The 16,910-nt window shown below is 39.9% G+C and overlaps 1 protein-coding gene across 2 annotated transcripts in view; it reads right to left on the bottom strand.

Annotated features, from left to right (window-relative positions):
- Nucleotides 1–393: 393 nt before the first annotated feature.
- The window catches only part of gas2l3 (growth arrest-specific 2 like 3), a 30,878-nt gene continuing 14,361 nt past the window's right edge, over nt 394–16,910 (bottom strand). For both annotated transcript variants that reach the window (XM_036576651.1, XM_036576652.1), the window contains exons 3-9: nt 15,055–15,232; nt 12,384–12,502; nt 12,141–12,282; nt 8,449–8,512; nt 7,086–7,224; nt 5,734–5,841; nt 394–3,017 (exon numbers count right to left, since the gene is read on the bottom strand). In XM_036576651.1, the coding sequence (XP_036432544.1) occupies nt 1,794–3,017; nt 5,734–5,841; nt 7,086–7,224; nt 8,449–8,512; nt 12,141–12,282; nt 12,384–12,502; nt 15,055–15,232 (1,974 nt within the window). In that variant the 3' untranslated portion in view covers nt 394–1,793. The remainder of the gene's footprint in view (nt 3,018–5,733; nt 5,842–7,085; nt 7,225–8,448; nt 8,513–12,140; nt 12,283–12,383; nt 12,503–15,054; nt 15,233–16,910) is intronic.

Here is a 16,910-nt window from a genome sequence, read left to right on the forward strand (position 1 = left end):
AGTTATTGAACTCTGACTGGGTAATTATATGTGGAAAAACACTGAACTATTCAGTGCTGTGGTCCTGCGGCCCTGTAACTGCCCACCACTGACACTGAGAAACTAAAGAATTAGCTCATCTCCAGCAGGTCCACTGATCTCCTACAGCGATTTTGTTTGTTTCAGCTCAGTTCTTGGTAGGGTGACTGGATCTTGCTGATTTTTTGCTGAATTTCCCAAATTGAAGCAATAACTTCGCTTTTCTTTTGAAATAAAATGATTTACCTTCATTAAACATATGAGAATTGATGTGCTCAGTATAATCAATGTTGAAACCTCACCTTAAAACAAGAATCTATATAAGACTGTATCTCATGAGCCAAAAGGAATGAAGTTAACAAATGAGCTTGAACATCTTATCCAAAGAACAGATAGTTTTATTTGACAACATAAAGAGAGCAGTTTACACATAAACATACACAGAGAGACTACATTCAAACCAAATCTTGTAAAGTGCTGTTAAATCAAACTACTACTCATACCTTGATATTTAAAAACACACCACAACATATAAAGTAAGGGCCAGTTTTCAAAGAGGCAAAAAAAAAATCAAGTTTGGCATAAGCTGCAAATAAATCATCATAAAAAAAGTGATTGTGATATTAATATTGCTCAAAACATTCATTTTAGCTGATAAAAATGAATATAAATATGGGCTTCACTCTATCAGTAGTACATGTGATTTGTGTGCATGTCTAGAGGTAGTTCCTATCTTCATGGCTGGATAGCTAGCTGGCTAACCAAGATACCTGCATAAACTCAACTGTATTAGATCACATCTAAACTGTCAGTTAACAAAAACATGGGATTACTACTTAAAAAAAATAAAATAAAAACAGAACACTCATAACCCATACAGTTAAGGCACAGGAACGCTAATTATACTAAATTTGATCACTAAACCCAGTTCTGAAATACCACCCCACCCCTCCCCAAAAATATGCATGCATGCATGTTTCTTGCTCTATGATGCTCCTTGCCTTTTCAGCCAGGCAAACTTGCCTTTGGTTACCACAGCAGCAAATGAGGAAGACAAAGATAAGCCCCACTTTACATTAAAGGAGTTTGCCACCTAGTAACAATCAGAATGTTTATATAGAAGTTAATCAGTTAATCAGCCTTTATGTGCTCAAAAGTAACCATGTTCCATATGCGCTCATTGTGTAATAACAGACTAAAGAAATCTGCACAAGACGACTGTTATTCATTTCTGTTCTTGCATTTTCTTAAATTAGGCAAAAATACACTGATTACTGAGTGTCATCGTGAAGCAGTCAAAGATGTGAGTAATATGATGCAGAATCACTGCTTGAATCAAAATCCACTGTTTCAGTTATTCAGCTTCACTTGAATTACTACCACCCCTACTGAATGCAAGCTTGCTGAATTACAACAAAAAACAGCCAAGTAACAAGATATAGGCCCTCTCTGCCGCTCATTAAAGGACAGTGGGGGGGAAAGGATGTTTAATGTTTACTCCTAAAATAAAACACAGAGACATCACCTCCTGACCCTTTTCATATGGCACAAATAAAAAACATACCAAATAAATTATAAAACATGTACAACGTAAACAGACATTTGGGAACAGAAGGGACATTTTAAAACCGTACTGCGTTTGTAGTGTGAGGCTGAAGCCCTGGGCCTGTATCTCACAGCAAAGTGCTACACCAAGGAAAGCCCCCTCAGAACCCAAAACTGCAGAATCAGAAAAGAAACCCACTGAACAAAGAAGCAGCCCGCTCTCGGCACACTTAGCTCTTCAGTTTCTTCTTCTTACTGTTCATCTCAAAGTAGGGCTCCTCTGTGGTTTTGGGAGCTGCAGTCCTGGGCGCTTGTTTCTGGCAGGCAGTTCTGGGGCTTGGTTTTGCTGCTTTGCTCTGGGCAGAGTTCATTTTGAGTGGGACGTTACTGCTGGTTTGAGGTTTCCTGTCCGTGGTATGTGTGGACTGAGCAGATTTTGTGCTGGGGGTCTGTGCAGACGTTGCGGCGCGTGGAGCTCCTGTCCCCACTCTAGCCTGCCCTGCTGAGGCTTTGGTTCTAGAGATCTGAGGGGCTCTGGAAGTGGGTGTGGGGGCTCGGGAAGAGGGGGCGGAGCTTTGTATTTTAGAGTTGACCTGTGCTTTAGAAATGATCGGTGCTTTAGTGTTGACTGGTGCTGGTGACTGTTTAGTCTCTCTGGGAGTTTTTGCCAGGCCTGCTGGTCGAGGGGAGACAGGTCGTGCCTTTCTGCTGTCTGCCTGGTGCCGTTCAGCAGGAGATGGGGGGCGTCTCTGAGCGACCCGTGAGCGGAGAGGGGCGTAAGGTGGCCGCCCATCCCGTAGAGGAGGTTTCTGAGGGACAGCGGGGCATGGTGTAACGGAGGATTTGGGCTGTTTGCAGGTGGGCTCTGGGCAAACGGGACTGCGAGGCTGAGTGGGATTTCCACGTGGACGCAACTTCGGTCTGGAGGAGGCAGGAGGAGCTCTCTGGGACATTCCACCAGAGACTGGTGTTGAAGACTGGGGCAAAGGGCTTCTCTTTGGAGTGGGAGAGGAGAGTGGGGTGATCTTGGGAGAGGCGGTGGGCATCTGAAGAGTCTTTTTAAGAGCTGCTGCTGCTTTCCTTGGCAGGGAAGGGGTGGAGACCGGGGACTGTGCACAGCCTCGTGGTGTGGCTGAGCCAGAGGCAGGCATACCAGGTTTGGAGGTACTGCCAGAGGAGGATGAGGAAGAGGAAGAAGTAGAAGAAGAAGAAGAAGCTGCAGAAGAGGATAAGGGGAGAAGATTAACAGCAGCAAGAGGGTCCATGGCTGGCGGCTGGGTGGCCTGAGTGCTGAGGGCAGAGCTTGGGACGGACGTGCCTTTCTGATAAGCCAGAATCTTCTGCTCCAGAGTGGTGAACTGCAGCACACGACCAGGGTCATACTTCAGCAAGAAACCCTTCAGAGTGTCCCAGCCCCCTCCCACACGCACCATCACATGCTTTCCATGCAGCATCTGTGTAAGAGAGAGAAGAAAGGATAAACTGTGCTAGTACATAAATCTTTACACAAATAATGACAAGAGGATAAATGGTGGTCTCAAACCTGGAAGCTGATACTAGCAAACACATGATTACAACTAAGTCAGCCACATTTTCAAAACCTTTCGGCATAATTTCTTGAAAATAACTAGGTTAATTAAGATGTTACTGATAAGTTGTGAGATTCAGTATCTTTTCAGTATTCAAATACACTATGTATCCAAAAATATCCAGACATCTCTTCTAATCAGTGAATTTAGCTACTTTAATTTGCAGTGCTGAGACAGGTGTTCAATTGTGCAAACACTGCTTGTATAATCTCCATAGAAAAGCTTTGCTAATAGAATGAGACGCTCTGGAGCAGCTGCACATAAACCTAATGTCACCATACTCAATACCAAGCATCAGCTAGAGGGGTATAAAGCCCCCGCCCCGCATTGAGCTGTTGAGCAGTGGGACTATGTTTACTGGAGAGATGGAGCTCTGTCCAATACCTCTGGTATGAGTTGGAGTGGTGTTTGTGAAACATAGCCAATCACCCAACATCAGTACCTGACCTCACTACTGCTCTTGTGGCTGAATGCAATCATATCCTCACAGCAATGTTCCAACATCTAGTGGGCTTTCCTAGAAGATTAGAGGCTGTTACTGCTGCAAACCAGGGACAAACTCCCTATTAACACCTTTGATTTCAGAAGACACCCTGGATGAGCAGACTTTTGGATGTACAGTGTATTGCTTAGGACCGAGCAGACTTCCTAAGTATTTCACTTGAGTTACAAAGGTGCTGATAGTAGCACATCTTAGTCAATGACCAACCTGAGGCAAGAAAAAGATTAACTAACCCTAGCAGTCAGTTTGAAACTGAATTTACTACCCTGCATTAAAGGGCCCAAATTGTGCAAAACTGATTTTTCCTCACCATTTTGAAGAGACTGATGTAATATACAAACAATGCTAAAATTTCAAAACATGCCACTCACTCCCCAGTCCTTTTTTTAATTAATTGAGCTGTGATGCCACAAAAACCCAACACATTCACATATATCCAGCTATTCAGCCTAAAGCAGTTTAGCTCTGCCCATTCAAAATAAAATGAAAAATAAAAAGACCAACGTACAACATGGGCCCTGGACTAATCTGCATCATTTTTAACAGCTTTAAAGAGACTGTGTGTGCATGTACATAGACCACAGTAGGCTACGAGCTATGGAAAGTTTCCTACAGGCCTTTACCTAAAGCGTCTATTCAGTTGCACCCTTTGAATAACAGACTTTACAATGCAAGTCATATGCAAGACATTAAGACACTGTAAAAAGCTGGTGAATCCCACAGGCATGTTTTGAATTTTGCAGCACACCAGACACTCCCATGGCATACTTCCTATTTGGTATGTATAAATGTCGTCTGCTTTTGCTCCTGTTTGTATCTGTATATCACCCTGTTACTCTCAACTGATTAATATCTCTCTGTGTTGACGGGAAAAACAGGGGTTAAGTGCTCTTTTCCATTCAATGAAAAACTGACCAACTGTACTCTCATGGAGTCCTGGCCATGGATGGCTGTAGCATTATTAGATGGGTCCCAACTTGGCACTAAAGCTGACACTAAGTTACAGCAACATGTTTACTCAGTGCTGAACCCATGTCTTTCTTGCTAACCATAAACCAAGAAACAGCCCTCTGAAGAAAGAAGCTTGTTTAGCTCTTACTTTACCAAGCACGCTAAAAACACGTGTTAGTTAACCGTGTATGTAAGCATTTACAGACCTTAAGACTGTTGAGCACATGCACTTTAACAGACTAGACTGGCTTTGCCGGATTAGTATAATGGTTGTGAATGGGATCTCCAAGGCAGCGTGCCAAACAAGGACACATTCATACTTATGCTAAAAGAGGTTCCTACACCCCTTCTTAGAGCTTAATACTGTTAAGTTCTAAACATAACCACATAAACACAGCACTCGGCTTCGTGGCATGTACACATTGCATGTAAACGCAGGACTTAAGGCCTTTGTAGAAAAGTCTGACCTAACTAAACTTGAAAGCTGCACAGAAATGGAGAAAACTGGCAACAAAGGTTCATGGTAATCCATGAGGACAAATTAAAAATATTACCACAGCGCAGGTATGTGAGGTCATGTGCAATACACCGCCACTGAGTCTCGCCCCCAGCCATCGGTAAGTGACAACGCTATCATGGGGTGTGAGGGAAAGGGGTAGGCCCCATGCCAACAGTACAAAGTCTGAGCATGTCTTCAGAGCGCACAGAAAAAATAACCATGAACACGGACTGCAGGCTATTTCTTACACCAACAGCCTACTGCAGTGACAATGGGAATGATAATAAGCTTAACGGGATTCCCATGGGAACAGTAATAATATGTCTATAAACCATGGTAGCGGTAGTGAAAGGACCACTTTGATTTAATTTTTTAACAACAGCTTTTCATGTGTTTGAAGCAGTTTGGTTGTGTGGATGAAGGGTTTAATGGCATTTGGGGCATGTGGGTATGGGGTGGGTATGGTGATGGCAATATAGGAATGGGGAGGGGGCGGTGTTAAAGCACATCAAGATGGGGAGGGGATGGTGTTAGAAATGTCGTGGAAGGGCAGGAATGTGGACAGAATTTCATCCTTGTGCAGCTCTCAAAACTTTCACAAAAATTTCAAAGCACTCAGCAAGTCTCACCCTAATGAAGAGGATCTTATCCCCCAGCCTGTACCGCCCCTCTGCCAGATACTCGATGGAAAACTTCTGAGAGCAGTTACAGGGAGGGTCATCTGAGTCAGTCTGGTCCTGTTTAAAGAGTGCAAAGACAAAGCATGAAGAAGGTGAATATTTCGTTTGTGCATTTCTGTCAACGTATCATGGCTGTCAAATGAAGACCTCATATCTCCAAAAACTTAACTTTACAGAAAAAGAGAAAAAACACAACTTTCAATGTAAGTTGATCTAATAAGGTTTATTTAAAGTTTTTTTGAACTATTTTTGTTGGTCTGTTCAAGGTTTAAAGGGCAAGCGGCGTTTTCAAATTATTTGTATATAAAAAAAAGACCAAAAAAAAAACTAAAAAAAAACAAAACAAAAAAAAACAAACCAACCACAAGGTTTTGTTCCATCAGCAACAATATACAATATAAAAAGCTTGCCTAATATAACTTTTAACCCATGGTTTAAATGTATCACATATAAATGTCTCAGCCAGCAAACTGGACAACATGAAGTATAAACTCAATTCAAGCTACTGCAGTTCTGTTAGTAAGATGCATAGGCCTAGAATTTTGCTCTCTCTTCACTTAAGGGCCTACATTGGAAAAAAAGAAACCTGGAGGACAGAGCTGCCACTGTTTGTCCTTGAATTTGGTCATAATTTGACTTTGGGCTCCACCATACATTAACTAAAGTGAGGACTCAAGAAAAACAGTATGAAGGGAGTTTCAGTATGTGTATGTACAGTGAAGAATGTAGATGAACAGGTTCAGCTGCTTCCAAGTCTTTGAGTAGGTCAGTTATTTGGACCTGAGAGGACTGTGGGAAACCAGTGATGTGATTATGTATTTGAGCAATATGAGTGTGTGGTAAAGTGTTAGCAGTGAACACTCAAACTGTATCACTCAGTCACAAGACCACATTTCATCACATGGGGTTTTACTCTAAACAAGGGGGACTGTTTATACAACAAATGAAAACAAACCGAATTAAATTAGCTATGCAATAACTGGGTCAACTCTAATGCTGCACAGATGGTGAATTTTGGGAGAGATTACTGTCAGGACAAAGGTGATGAGCTCAAAATGCCTATGCTTACACAGACAAATACATAGATTTTAAGGTGACACATGATGAATTAGATGTTTTATAATTGTGCTTCAAAATGAAAAATAAATGAATATATATTCTGAAAAACCTATTTGTCGTCTAAAAAGTAACTTCAAATTGCACATGAAGAGGAGATAACAGAGCTGAGTCATTCTTCAGTCTTGCTGTATAGTGTGGGTTTAAAATGCTTGCTCCTTCTCCATGGTGACAGCAGTACTCACTGCATGGTAGAGTCCCCCATGATGACAGCACACGGTGAAAGTTTTGACCGGAGGGGCAGGGTCCCTGGTCATTAGCAGAGATTCCTCCAGTTCAATCTCTTTCTCCAGTTTCACGAGTACAGGGGGCTCAATGCCATATCTAAGATCACAGCACCACAGAATATAATAAGAACAAACAAAAGATTTGTAATTAGAACCTCTTATTAACTTATTAACATTCACAAAATTCTACTTCACAGCTGACAATAACTGATCCATTGAAGGGACACACAAGACACCTTTCATAACACCAGGGCCAAACTTTGATTCAAGGACAAGCTATACTTTGCAGGCTGCTTCCAGACACTCACTCAGCCTCTTGCTCCAATATAAGCAGAATATCGGAACAGGACCATCTAACTAATCTTATATACTCAATATAGTCAAAGTTAAGTCTTGTTAAATGTTAGAAAATTGAGTTCAGACCAGGAGCTTAATTTATAAAACGTACTTGAATTTCATACTACATTCAGCCATAAGAAAAGTTCTCAGCATTCGTGTGCAAATGATTTATACACACAAAGTGCAAAAAGTTGTATGATGGCATGTGAACAAGCTTTCCAACTCTGTCCATCTTTTAACTGATTTGCATACGAATATTTCCAGCAATAAATGCTCAAAAGGGGAAAAAAAAAAATAGTATAGCACAGCATGTTATCTTCTACACACCTCAAGCTCAACTAACTAAAATGGTTTATTTGTTAAAGAAACAGAACATGAACACAAAAATGTAAGTGTACACAGGCATAGGTCTAGTCTGGAAAGAGGATATAGCCTCATGAACCACTCTTCATCATGTATTAAGGTCTTGAAAGGTAATTCTCCACAGTGCTGGGCTTGTCAGGTCCTCAATCATATTGGTATAATGTTTGGAAGGCAACCAAGACAACACAGTGTAAACTGAGTTTTAATGTGTTAACTATCAACTATTAGTGACAATCATTATCATGAACTCAAATTCATTTTTCAATTTAATACGTGTGGTTTTAATAATGTAGGCTAGATTTGTTATGGGGTAGATGTAGTGCAAAAGGGAAGGCAGCCCTCCCCCCCCAGTAATTTATTCTGCCCCCTTGTCTAACTGATCACGTCACAGAGACTGACTGCCAAAACTTGCTATGTCAGTTGGAAAGATGCATGGTCTAAGCCCTTTCTCACATCAAAATCCCATTTTATGAATCCTTACTTAAACGTGAATTTTAAGAACACAAGTGTACAAATTTCGATTAATGAGGCCCCAGAAGTATTAAATAAAGACAGAATAGCTGACGTGCCATAACTCTGAAACTAAACGAAGATCTATTTAAAGCAATGGCTCACTTACTTTGAGACGATGCGCCCAAGCTCCAGCAAACACAGACATACCTGGCGAGGGTCCTTGTGTAGAACTGGAATGAGAAAAACAAACACCCACACACACACACACACACACACACACACACACACACACACACACACACACACACACATTTATTTTCATTTTATATGGTCTTATCAGCTATGGCACACTGTATTTACAAACAAAGCAAATTAAGCAAACAGTTACCTGACAGGCTACTTATGGTAACCTTTTATTACTCTATTACTATATTACACAGTACATTACCCAATTTACATTCCCATTTAGATCAGAACAGATTCTGGAGTCAGACACTTCATTATCCTCCGACTTCTGAAGTGGATTTCATCCTTAGCTGATCAGCATAATGACTGTTTGATCAAGTCCTATCTGGGCCAGGACATCTACAGTCCATAATCTCTAATTACACAAAGTCTGGCGAGAAGTGAAGCGTGTTTAACATGTAGCTCCATGCGGTTTGGGAGCACATGGAGCACTCAGGTTAATTGGTTGAAGACTCTATCCCACAAGGTCATTAAGAGTCGGGTTTTAACTGTAGCTCGGGACATGGGGGCTTAGTCGGCGACCGTCTCTTACAGAAAAGAGTAAGCACTTAGCCTCAACAGCACCATGACCGTTTGAACCGATTACATCCTCCATTAGAACAACATAATAAGATCAGAGGATGACGCGACTACAGCAGAACTACTAGGACAAGCAAAACAGTGAGATACAGGTTTGTGGTTAACTAGACATGGGCTCTGATACGCTGGCAAGAACAAGCAGGTCAATTAGGCTTTATTCGTAGTAAGTTTCAGGTGAACGACCAGATTTAAATCATTAGAATAACACATACAAATCTAACTTCAAGCCAGAGAACTGCTATTTTAGGCTTTTATTATTATAATAGACATTTTATAATGATGAAATGAGCATCAGACATTCTGAATAAAGTGAACTGCAGGCTTCTACATATACACAAATCTAGCTTCTTTGATATCAATACTATCCATAACAGTATAGTATATGGAAAGTTACAGTTTCATGCAAAGCCACATGATGTGAAGTATCTGATGGCAAAATGTGTTAAAATGTGTTAACTATGACCCATTAGTGACAACACCCTGGCTAAAAGACGTTTTGCTAATTTTCCAAAGTGAAAATAAGTAACACAAACTCTACAGAGCACACACTTCAGCACATTTTAATTAAAGTAGTTAAATTTGTATTACTTTCACTTAGAAAATCTACAAAACGTCATGTGACCAGGGGTGTTTATTTATTTATTTATTTTCGCATATGACACGAACAATAATTGTAAACAAATCTAAGCAAAACATTTTCATTTGTCACTAGCCGTCAGTGTCTAGCTGTCACACTAATTTAATCATTATAGCTCTCCCTAACAATCAGAGCTGAGTGGTATTCTTATACTTCAGAACAACCTTGAGATATTACCTCAGTAATCTGTATTATTGTGGGTAGGGGGCTTTAGATTCAACTTATACAGGGGTATTCAACACCATCCTGAAAGGCCTGTGTGTCCAGCACAGTGGCAAATATCAGAGGAGTTGAAACAAGTGTGTCTGACTGTGCTGGACACTGGTCCTCCAGGACCAGAACTGAATAAACACTGAACTAGGACTACATTAAATGAGGTTATGTCAGATCAGGTAAAAGACGTAAGGAGGACACGAAACTTCCTTTGAAGACTTCAGTGACAAAGGCACATGTTTAAAATACTTCCTTCTTATAATGTTTTCTAAGAAGAGAATGCAAAATATCACGAAACCATTCAATAGCAGTACAAGTGTATATACTGATACTGTTTTTTAATATTTGAACTCAGGGTATTGGCTGATACAAAGCACTGTTCCGATATGTTTTCTTCTTCAGTTTAAAATCCTTATATATCTTATAATGTGCTGTTACAACTGAAGAAACTCCAAAACATCATGCATCTACTATAAGACTATAAGATTTTGCTATCTAGGCTTTCTAAAAAGAGGGAAACTGGACATACATTTAATGTTCTTCTAATTCACATTCTTCTAATTTATTTTAGGGCTACTGATTTTAACTGATCACTGCAGACATCTTAACTACAATCTTATTATCTTAAAATCACTCAAAAATCTCCCAAAAACCTTAACTGTATATAATAATAATAATAATAATAATAATAATAATTTGTTGACAAAGCAGGTGTGACGGTTTTAAAAGCGCTCTCCTGCACAGGGATTTTATTCTGACATGCTTTATTAAGAGGGGCTTTATTTTGACTCACAAGAGCATTTTGCAAAGAAACACTAGTTTCACCTCCTTAAACAAACATGTTTGCCTGCAACATGCACTTACTTTCATTAATAAAAACACTTTGATTTGATTTTGATTTGATTTTCATGATTTGAAATTCCATTCTTCCATTTTATAGTGACTGTGTCCACCATCAACAGTGGATCTGTCACGTATTACTGATACTCGATCCATTTAATAAAGTCAGCATTGGTGGCGGTACTGGGAATGTGTGTCAGATCTGTGCATAGTTACTCAATGGTAATTGTCATTTTACACAGATGCCAGAAAAACAATCCCAGAGTGAAACCTGAATCAACTGGAGTGAACCCTGACTGGATCAGGGGAACTTCACAGAAAAAGCTTTCATCTGTTGGTTTTGGATTATACCTGCATAGTTATGCAATTTATTCTGACATGATGAACATTCCAGATTAGAGTCCTTTTCCAGAGCCAGTTTGGTGGTGTAAAGATATTCACCTGGAAATTGTGACTAAAGGATCCGTACTTGGACACTGTGCACAGGGAAGATGTGAAGTGTTGAAGAATTATTTGCAAAAAGCCAGTAATGGAATTAGTTTCAAAGCAGAGATTGCTTCACAACCCCAGCTTACAGGGTCACAAACAGCAGCAGATTGGACTCAGAAGGGGAATCCAGGGTACAGACAGCAAGTCTCCTTATGTTGGTGATTCCCTTTGCAGCAGATAAATGCTAAGAGTACTTAATTTATCAACCACTTATACCGTCAGATTTGACTGCAACATTCATTAAAGTCTTTATTTACTAGGGTGATCTTGAGGGCTCTTACAAAAATAGTGTCAATAAATAGACTGAGTAGCCTAAAATATGCAAATGACCCAAGTACGCTGTCAAATAAAGCAAAGCTTATTGTTTGTTGCCATAGACAATGGCACAGCGACATTTACATTTCAAGAGAGCACAAGCTTTTGAAATGTAAGAAACTCATACCCACCTACAACAGGGACGTCAGCACTGCAGAGGTTAGGCTAATTGCCTTCATGAGTTGAATTCAGAGTGTTAGAAGAGAGAAAACACTAGCCTCTGCAGAGCTGTGGCCCAGAAAGAATCTAGTTTGACAACTTTGCTCTGTAGCAACAATAGAATTGAGCAGCCAGTACCCTCTTTCAAGCATCAACTCAACTGTCCTTTTGTGAGCAGTAGTTATAAAAGACGTTTGAGGATGAGCAAGAAAAAATTGGGAAGATAACTGGGCAAAAATCCAAAACAGTGCACACACATTTGCCCTCTAACATGAGGCCTTATGCATTCATCTATACATAGTCAAATAAAATGAGGTGATTCGTTATTGTGGACATTCTTTTTTTTTCCCCCCATTTTAAATCATTAGCGACTCACTTACCCAATCCCTCTGACTCAAACAGATACGTCTCATCTACTCCGATTTGACGGCACCAAGACAGGAAGTTGGCCGTGTTGTCCCGTGCGAAAAACGACCCTGGAGAAGCATCTTTCTTAAATGCCACTCTCTTTATAAGTCGTTGCTGTCAAAAATAAACACAAAAAGAAAAATATATTAAAAACCAGGAGAAATGATAACGTTTCCCCTTCACATCCACACCGCATCATTCTACCTTTGACTGACCTGCTTCTTGTCAGAAAGACAGTCCTGGGGAAATTTGCTTTGAAGAATTCCAGCAAGTCGGCACAGCTTCACCCCATTGTTCAGTTCCTCCATGAAGTGCTCAGCTCTTACCTCGTCTCCTACGAAGAAAAAGAAGGAGAGACAGTGAGAAAGCCATGCGGTGAGAGGTAAAGAGCATGTGTAGTGTGTGAGACAGAAACAAATCAGACTATGAAGAAGATTCTCAGACTCTGACAATAAGAGAATTTAGGTGGTGGGAGCATGTAATCTGGTACAGTGCAGGCTAATCTTCATTTCTACAGGGTTCAGGAATGGAGTTTCTGATGAAGCTATTCTTTTCTTTATGGGGGTGTGTAACAAATCTATGTGTTCTCAATGTGTTGAGCAGTTTCTCTTCACTGGTTATTCACTACTGTGATCTTCGATGGTCCACCAGGTCATTTGCTGTTGCCAAGCTCATCAGTGCATTCTTGCTGTTGATTCTAATGTTGCGGTAATGTTTCGGCTTGCCTTTTGCTGATTTGGCATTAACATTGACATGTCTTTGGTCCTTACAATGACAGAATACAGTAACAGACTATAGATGTAAATGCCACATATAAAATCAACACTAACCTTTTTTTTCCCTTTTGTACACAAACTTACAATGCAGCAACACAATCAGCCAAGAAACTATTTTTGTTCCTCTGAAATGGACATACTACAAATCTAGCATTTCAGAGAATTGTAACACTTATTTGCAGAGGGTTAATGATGCAGCTAAATAAATGCAAATATTTTAGCACAGTAGCCCAGCATCACCTAAACATTCTGCTCTTCTGGAGTTTAATAAATGCATCATCGCTGTACATGCCTAAAAAAAGGAACACTTTACTACACTGTTCACCTGATATAAATATACTCATTCCCAAAATAAAGTGGATAGTCAGCACTTTAACCTCACAGTCACTGCTGTTTTGTTTGTGTAACATGCTGGACTTGAAACAAAACAACACACATTGTTGGTTTTGACTCGTCATTACATATTAGAAGCTGTCCTGCTCATTACCTATTTATTCACCAATTAGTTGATCAACTGATAACTGTTGCACTGGCCAAAATCAACATTAAAATAGACCATACAACCAAGAAGCAATGCCAGAAAAACAAACCTCACGTGCCAGCATTCTCTATAGAGGCTACAGAACATACGTGGGTAGGATGTGACTTGGCCTCATTCTCCTATCAGGAGTCAGTTCACCTACAGTGGGATTGAGTTGCAACAGCTTTTATTTATCCACGCTAAAATATGGACAATAAGCCGACAGGCAGAGGCAAAGGAGATTATCTAGAATGGCAACTCCCTCTATTATTTTCAAATTCTCTCACCTTACCCATTATAGCAGTAGGAGATCAGCTTGCCTATTGTTCAGCGTGATATGTGCAGTTTCCCACACTATAGTCTAAGGATATGTAGAAATATACGTGTAGAAACGCATGAAGATCACATTTACTTGCTACGCTCTAAAAAGGGCGTGTTAAATAACACACCAATGTTACAACTTTTTACATATTTTACTTTTATCACATTATGTGTTAAAAGTAACACAAAACGTGTTTCCGTAACTGGACACACACATTTTTTTTTTTTTTTTACAATTTTTTCTGTTAAAAGCAACACAAAATACACTGTCCATAACTGAACACTTCAATATGTCTGGTTAAGGACAGAATGTGCTGTTTTTCACACATCTGTTTTAAGAGTGTACCTGTGGTTTCTAGAAAAATTCAGGAACAGCCTCTTGAAAAGGGACAGAATAAATATTTTCTGGTTCAGCAACTAGGCCTATAATCTTGCTCTGAAAAGTTTATTGAACTGCTTGCTACTAGCATTTATCCCGATAAACAATCATTTGTATCTCATCGGACTGATAAAACCAGGGCATGGAAGTGCCAGTTTTAATGCTCTGAAAGATGAAATTGCGAGCTGTGGTGATTTTTGTTCAGTTTCCATCAGACAGTTTGTGCACTTCTTCAGAACTCTTACTTTTTTATAAGGTAATTTCCGAGTCGACCAGTGAAAAAAAATGTCATGCAACCCCTACTGTACAGTATACTAAAGACACGTACATGTAGGCAAACTCCAGCTCTCCATATTCCCACCCCAACACAAGTCTCTCTGCTTTCCAAACTTTAACGACACAATTAGCAATGATTTAGAGCAACAACGAGACTTTTTAATGGATAACACATGATAGTTGATTATATAAACACAACAATCATTACTTACAATCACGACTTAAAATGACTTCTTATCCACTACATCTTTCAGTTCCAGTAAACTTCAGTAACTTTTGATAACAATCTTAGTGCATCGTTCTAAAATTGGAGATTTATTTTGGAAGGTTAGAATCAATAAGCATCAAATATAATAAGTGCTCAATAAAGTACATGTTCCCTTACCGCCAAACTTTCTACAGTAAAAATCCTCTCCCCCTCCAAAAAAAGAGATGTATTTTTATTATCTATATTGCAGTAACATTTGTCTACTTTGTGTATTAAAAATATTCAGGAAAATAATTAAACCAAGTGAAACTGGAGACTTCATGATGCACTCAGTAATTTCCTAAAGAATCATAATCAAAACTATTTGTTGTGATGTCACAAATTTACACATTTACAACCCCATTACCAAGCATGCCAGTGAGCCAGATGGCAAGGTCCTCCTGCATGGGCAAAAGTGTAGCCTCATGTCGTACAGCAAGCCACTGGTCATACTGGAAGACGTCCGCTAGGCCAGGGCCAATCCGAGGGGTCAGGGGGCTGCGGGGGCTTTGCAGTGGAGACTCAAACTTCTCCCCAAACCAAGCCTGTGGAGAGAGAAAGCAGAAGACAATCAATCACTGACACCCTGTTCATATTCAAATACAGGGGTGGGGAACTCTGTGTGGGTGGGGCACAGTTTGGTGATTTTGTTGCTTAAGCACAGCTGAGTAAATGCAACAGTTAATTACCAGGTTCGGTGGGGTGTATTAGAGCAGAGAAATCACCAAACAGTGCTGGACTCAAGCCCTCAGTTCCACACCCCTGTTCTCATACAAAGTGAAGAATGACAAATCAAGCTTTGTTGGGCTCTCCTTGCTAGTGTGCTGCAAATGTTTTTAATTTTACTTTATTTAAAAAACAGAACTATCTAAAAGGACTTTGAGTACAGAATGCTGTCTGCAAAACAGATGACTCATGAGTGTGCAGGAACAGGCTGGGGTTGTTTGTATGAGGTTTTCCTTTAAGTAGGGGTTCCCAGGATTTTGTGAGTTGGGAGCTGAACTGGAGCTCAGCACTGTGGGACATCTCTTACCCCCTGACCTGTCAATGTTAATTTGGGCCCTGCACTTGATAAGAGGAGAAGCAGACAAAAATACCGCTCTCTTTCTCTCACTCTCTCTCACTTCACAGAGCACAGTACCAATTTCACAGCCTGTTTTTAAGACTAGAGTTACCAAACGCTCTTCCGAATGCTAACAATTTACATATTACAACCAGACCAATGAGTTATCTACAATTTTTTTTTTCCATATTCTACACACATTTTTTGTGTTGTCCTCTATCTAAGAACATCCATAACACCTGTACTAACGACTAAAAATTTCAGTAGAAAAAAAGAAAATTTAGAAGCAGACGAGTACATTTCAAACAGTACGTTTTCATTCAGTTTGGCTTCACAAGGTGTTTATTGCAGACATACAAGTTTGAGAACTGACAAAACACAAAGGTAGGCCAATTTAAAGCGAACAAGAAGGAAGCTACTTCTCAGATAAGCTAACAGTAAGCTAACACTGGAGTTACTCTGAGTGACATCACATGAGGAGGACACAAGGTCTTTCAGTAAATTTTATTGAAACAATACAAAGAACGGCACGAGTGCACTAATATTTATCTTTAGAATGTTCCAATCGCAAATGTGGGCGCTGTTTAGTCCTGTTTAATCTGGCTGATTTATTTAGCTAACTGTCAGCTGCCAAGTTAAGAAAAGCTAACTAGTTAACAGACTGATCAAGATTTTTCTACAAAGCTTATTTATTATTAGACATCATATAAAAACGTAGCAAATACAGTAATGAAGTTTAGCTTAGAGCCAGCAAAAGACTGCCTGTTTCACCATTAAGCACCACTAAAACACTATTTGGACAGCTTTAGTTTTACATGAGGAGGTGGGATAATGTAACCTTTACCTGTGTTTCTCAGTGATTTTAATCAAGTCCGAATGTGCCATATCAGCCATTATTACCGACTGCACGCGCTCCGACTTCAGTAAAGATTCCAGCGTCCTTTTTCTTTTTTAAAACAAGCCACAAAAATAACCTCGGGTTATATTAATCCTGTGCAAATCAACATGACCATGAAAACGCTGTCAGATCCTGTGGAAACAGAGTTTCCTTAAGTGTAGAAGCACTCAAAGAAGCATGTGGCTAAAATCAAGCCAATATGTAACGTTACTGTCCGATCTCACGTGTACAACTGAAAACGTAAAAAAACAGTTTGATTTTA

The sequence above is a fragment of the Colossoma macropomum genome, unplaced genomic scaffold, assembly GCF_904425465.1.
Source record: "Colossoma macropomum unplaced genomic scaffold, Colossoma_macropomum, whole genome shotgun sequence".
Classification (NCBI taxonomy): domain Eukaryota; kingdom Metazoa; phylum Chordata; class Actinopteri; order Characiformes; family Serrasalmidae; genus Colossoma; species Colossoma macropomum.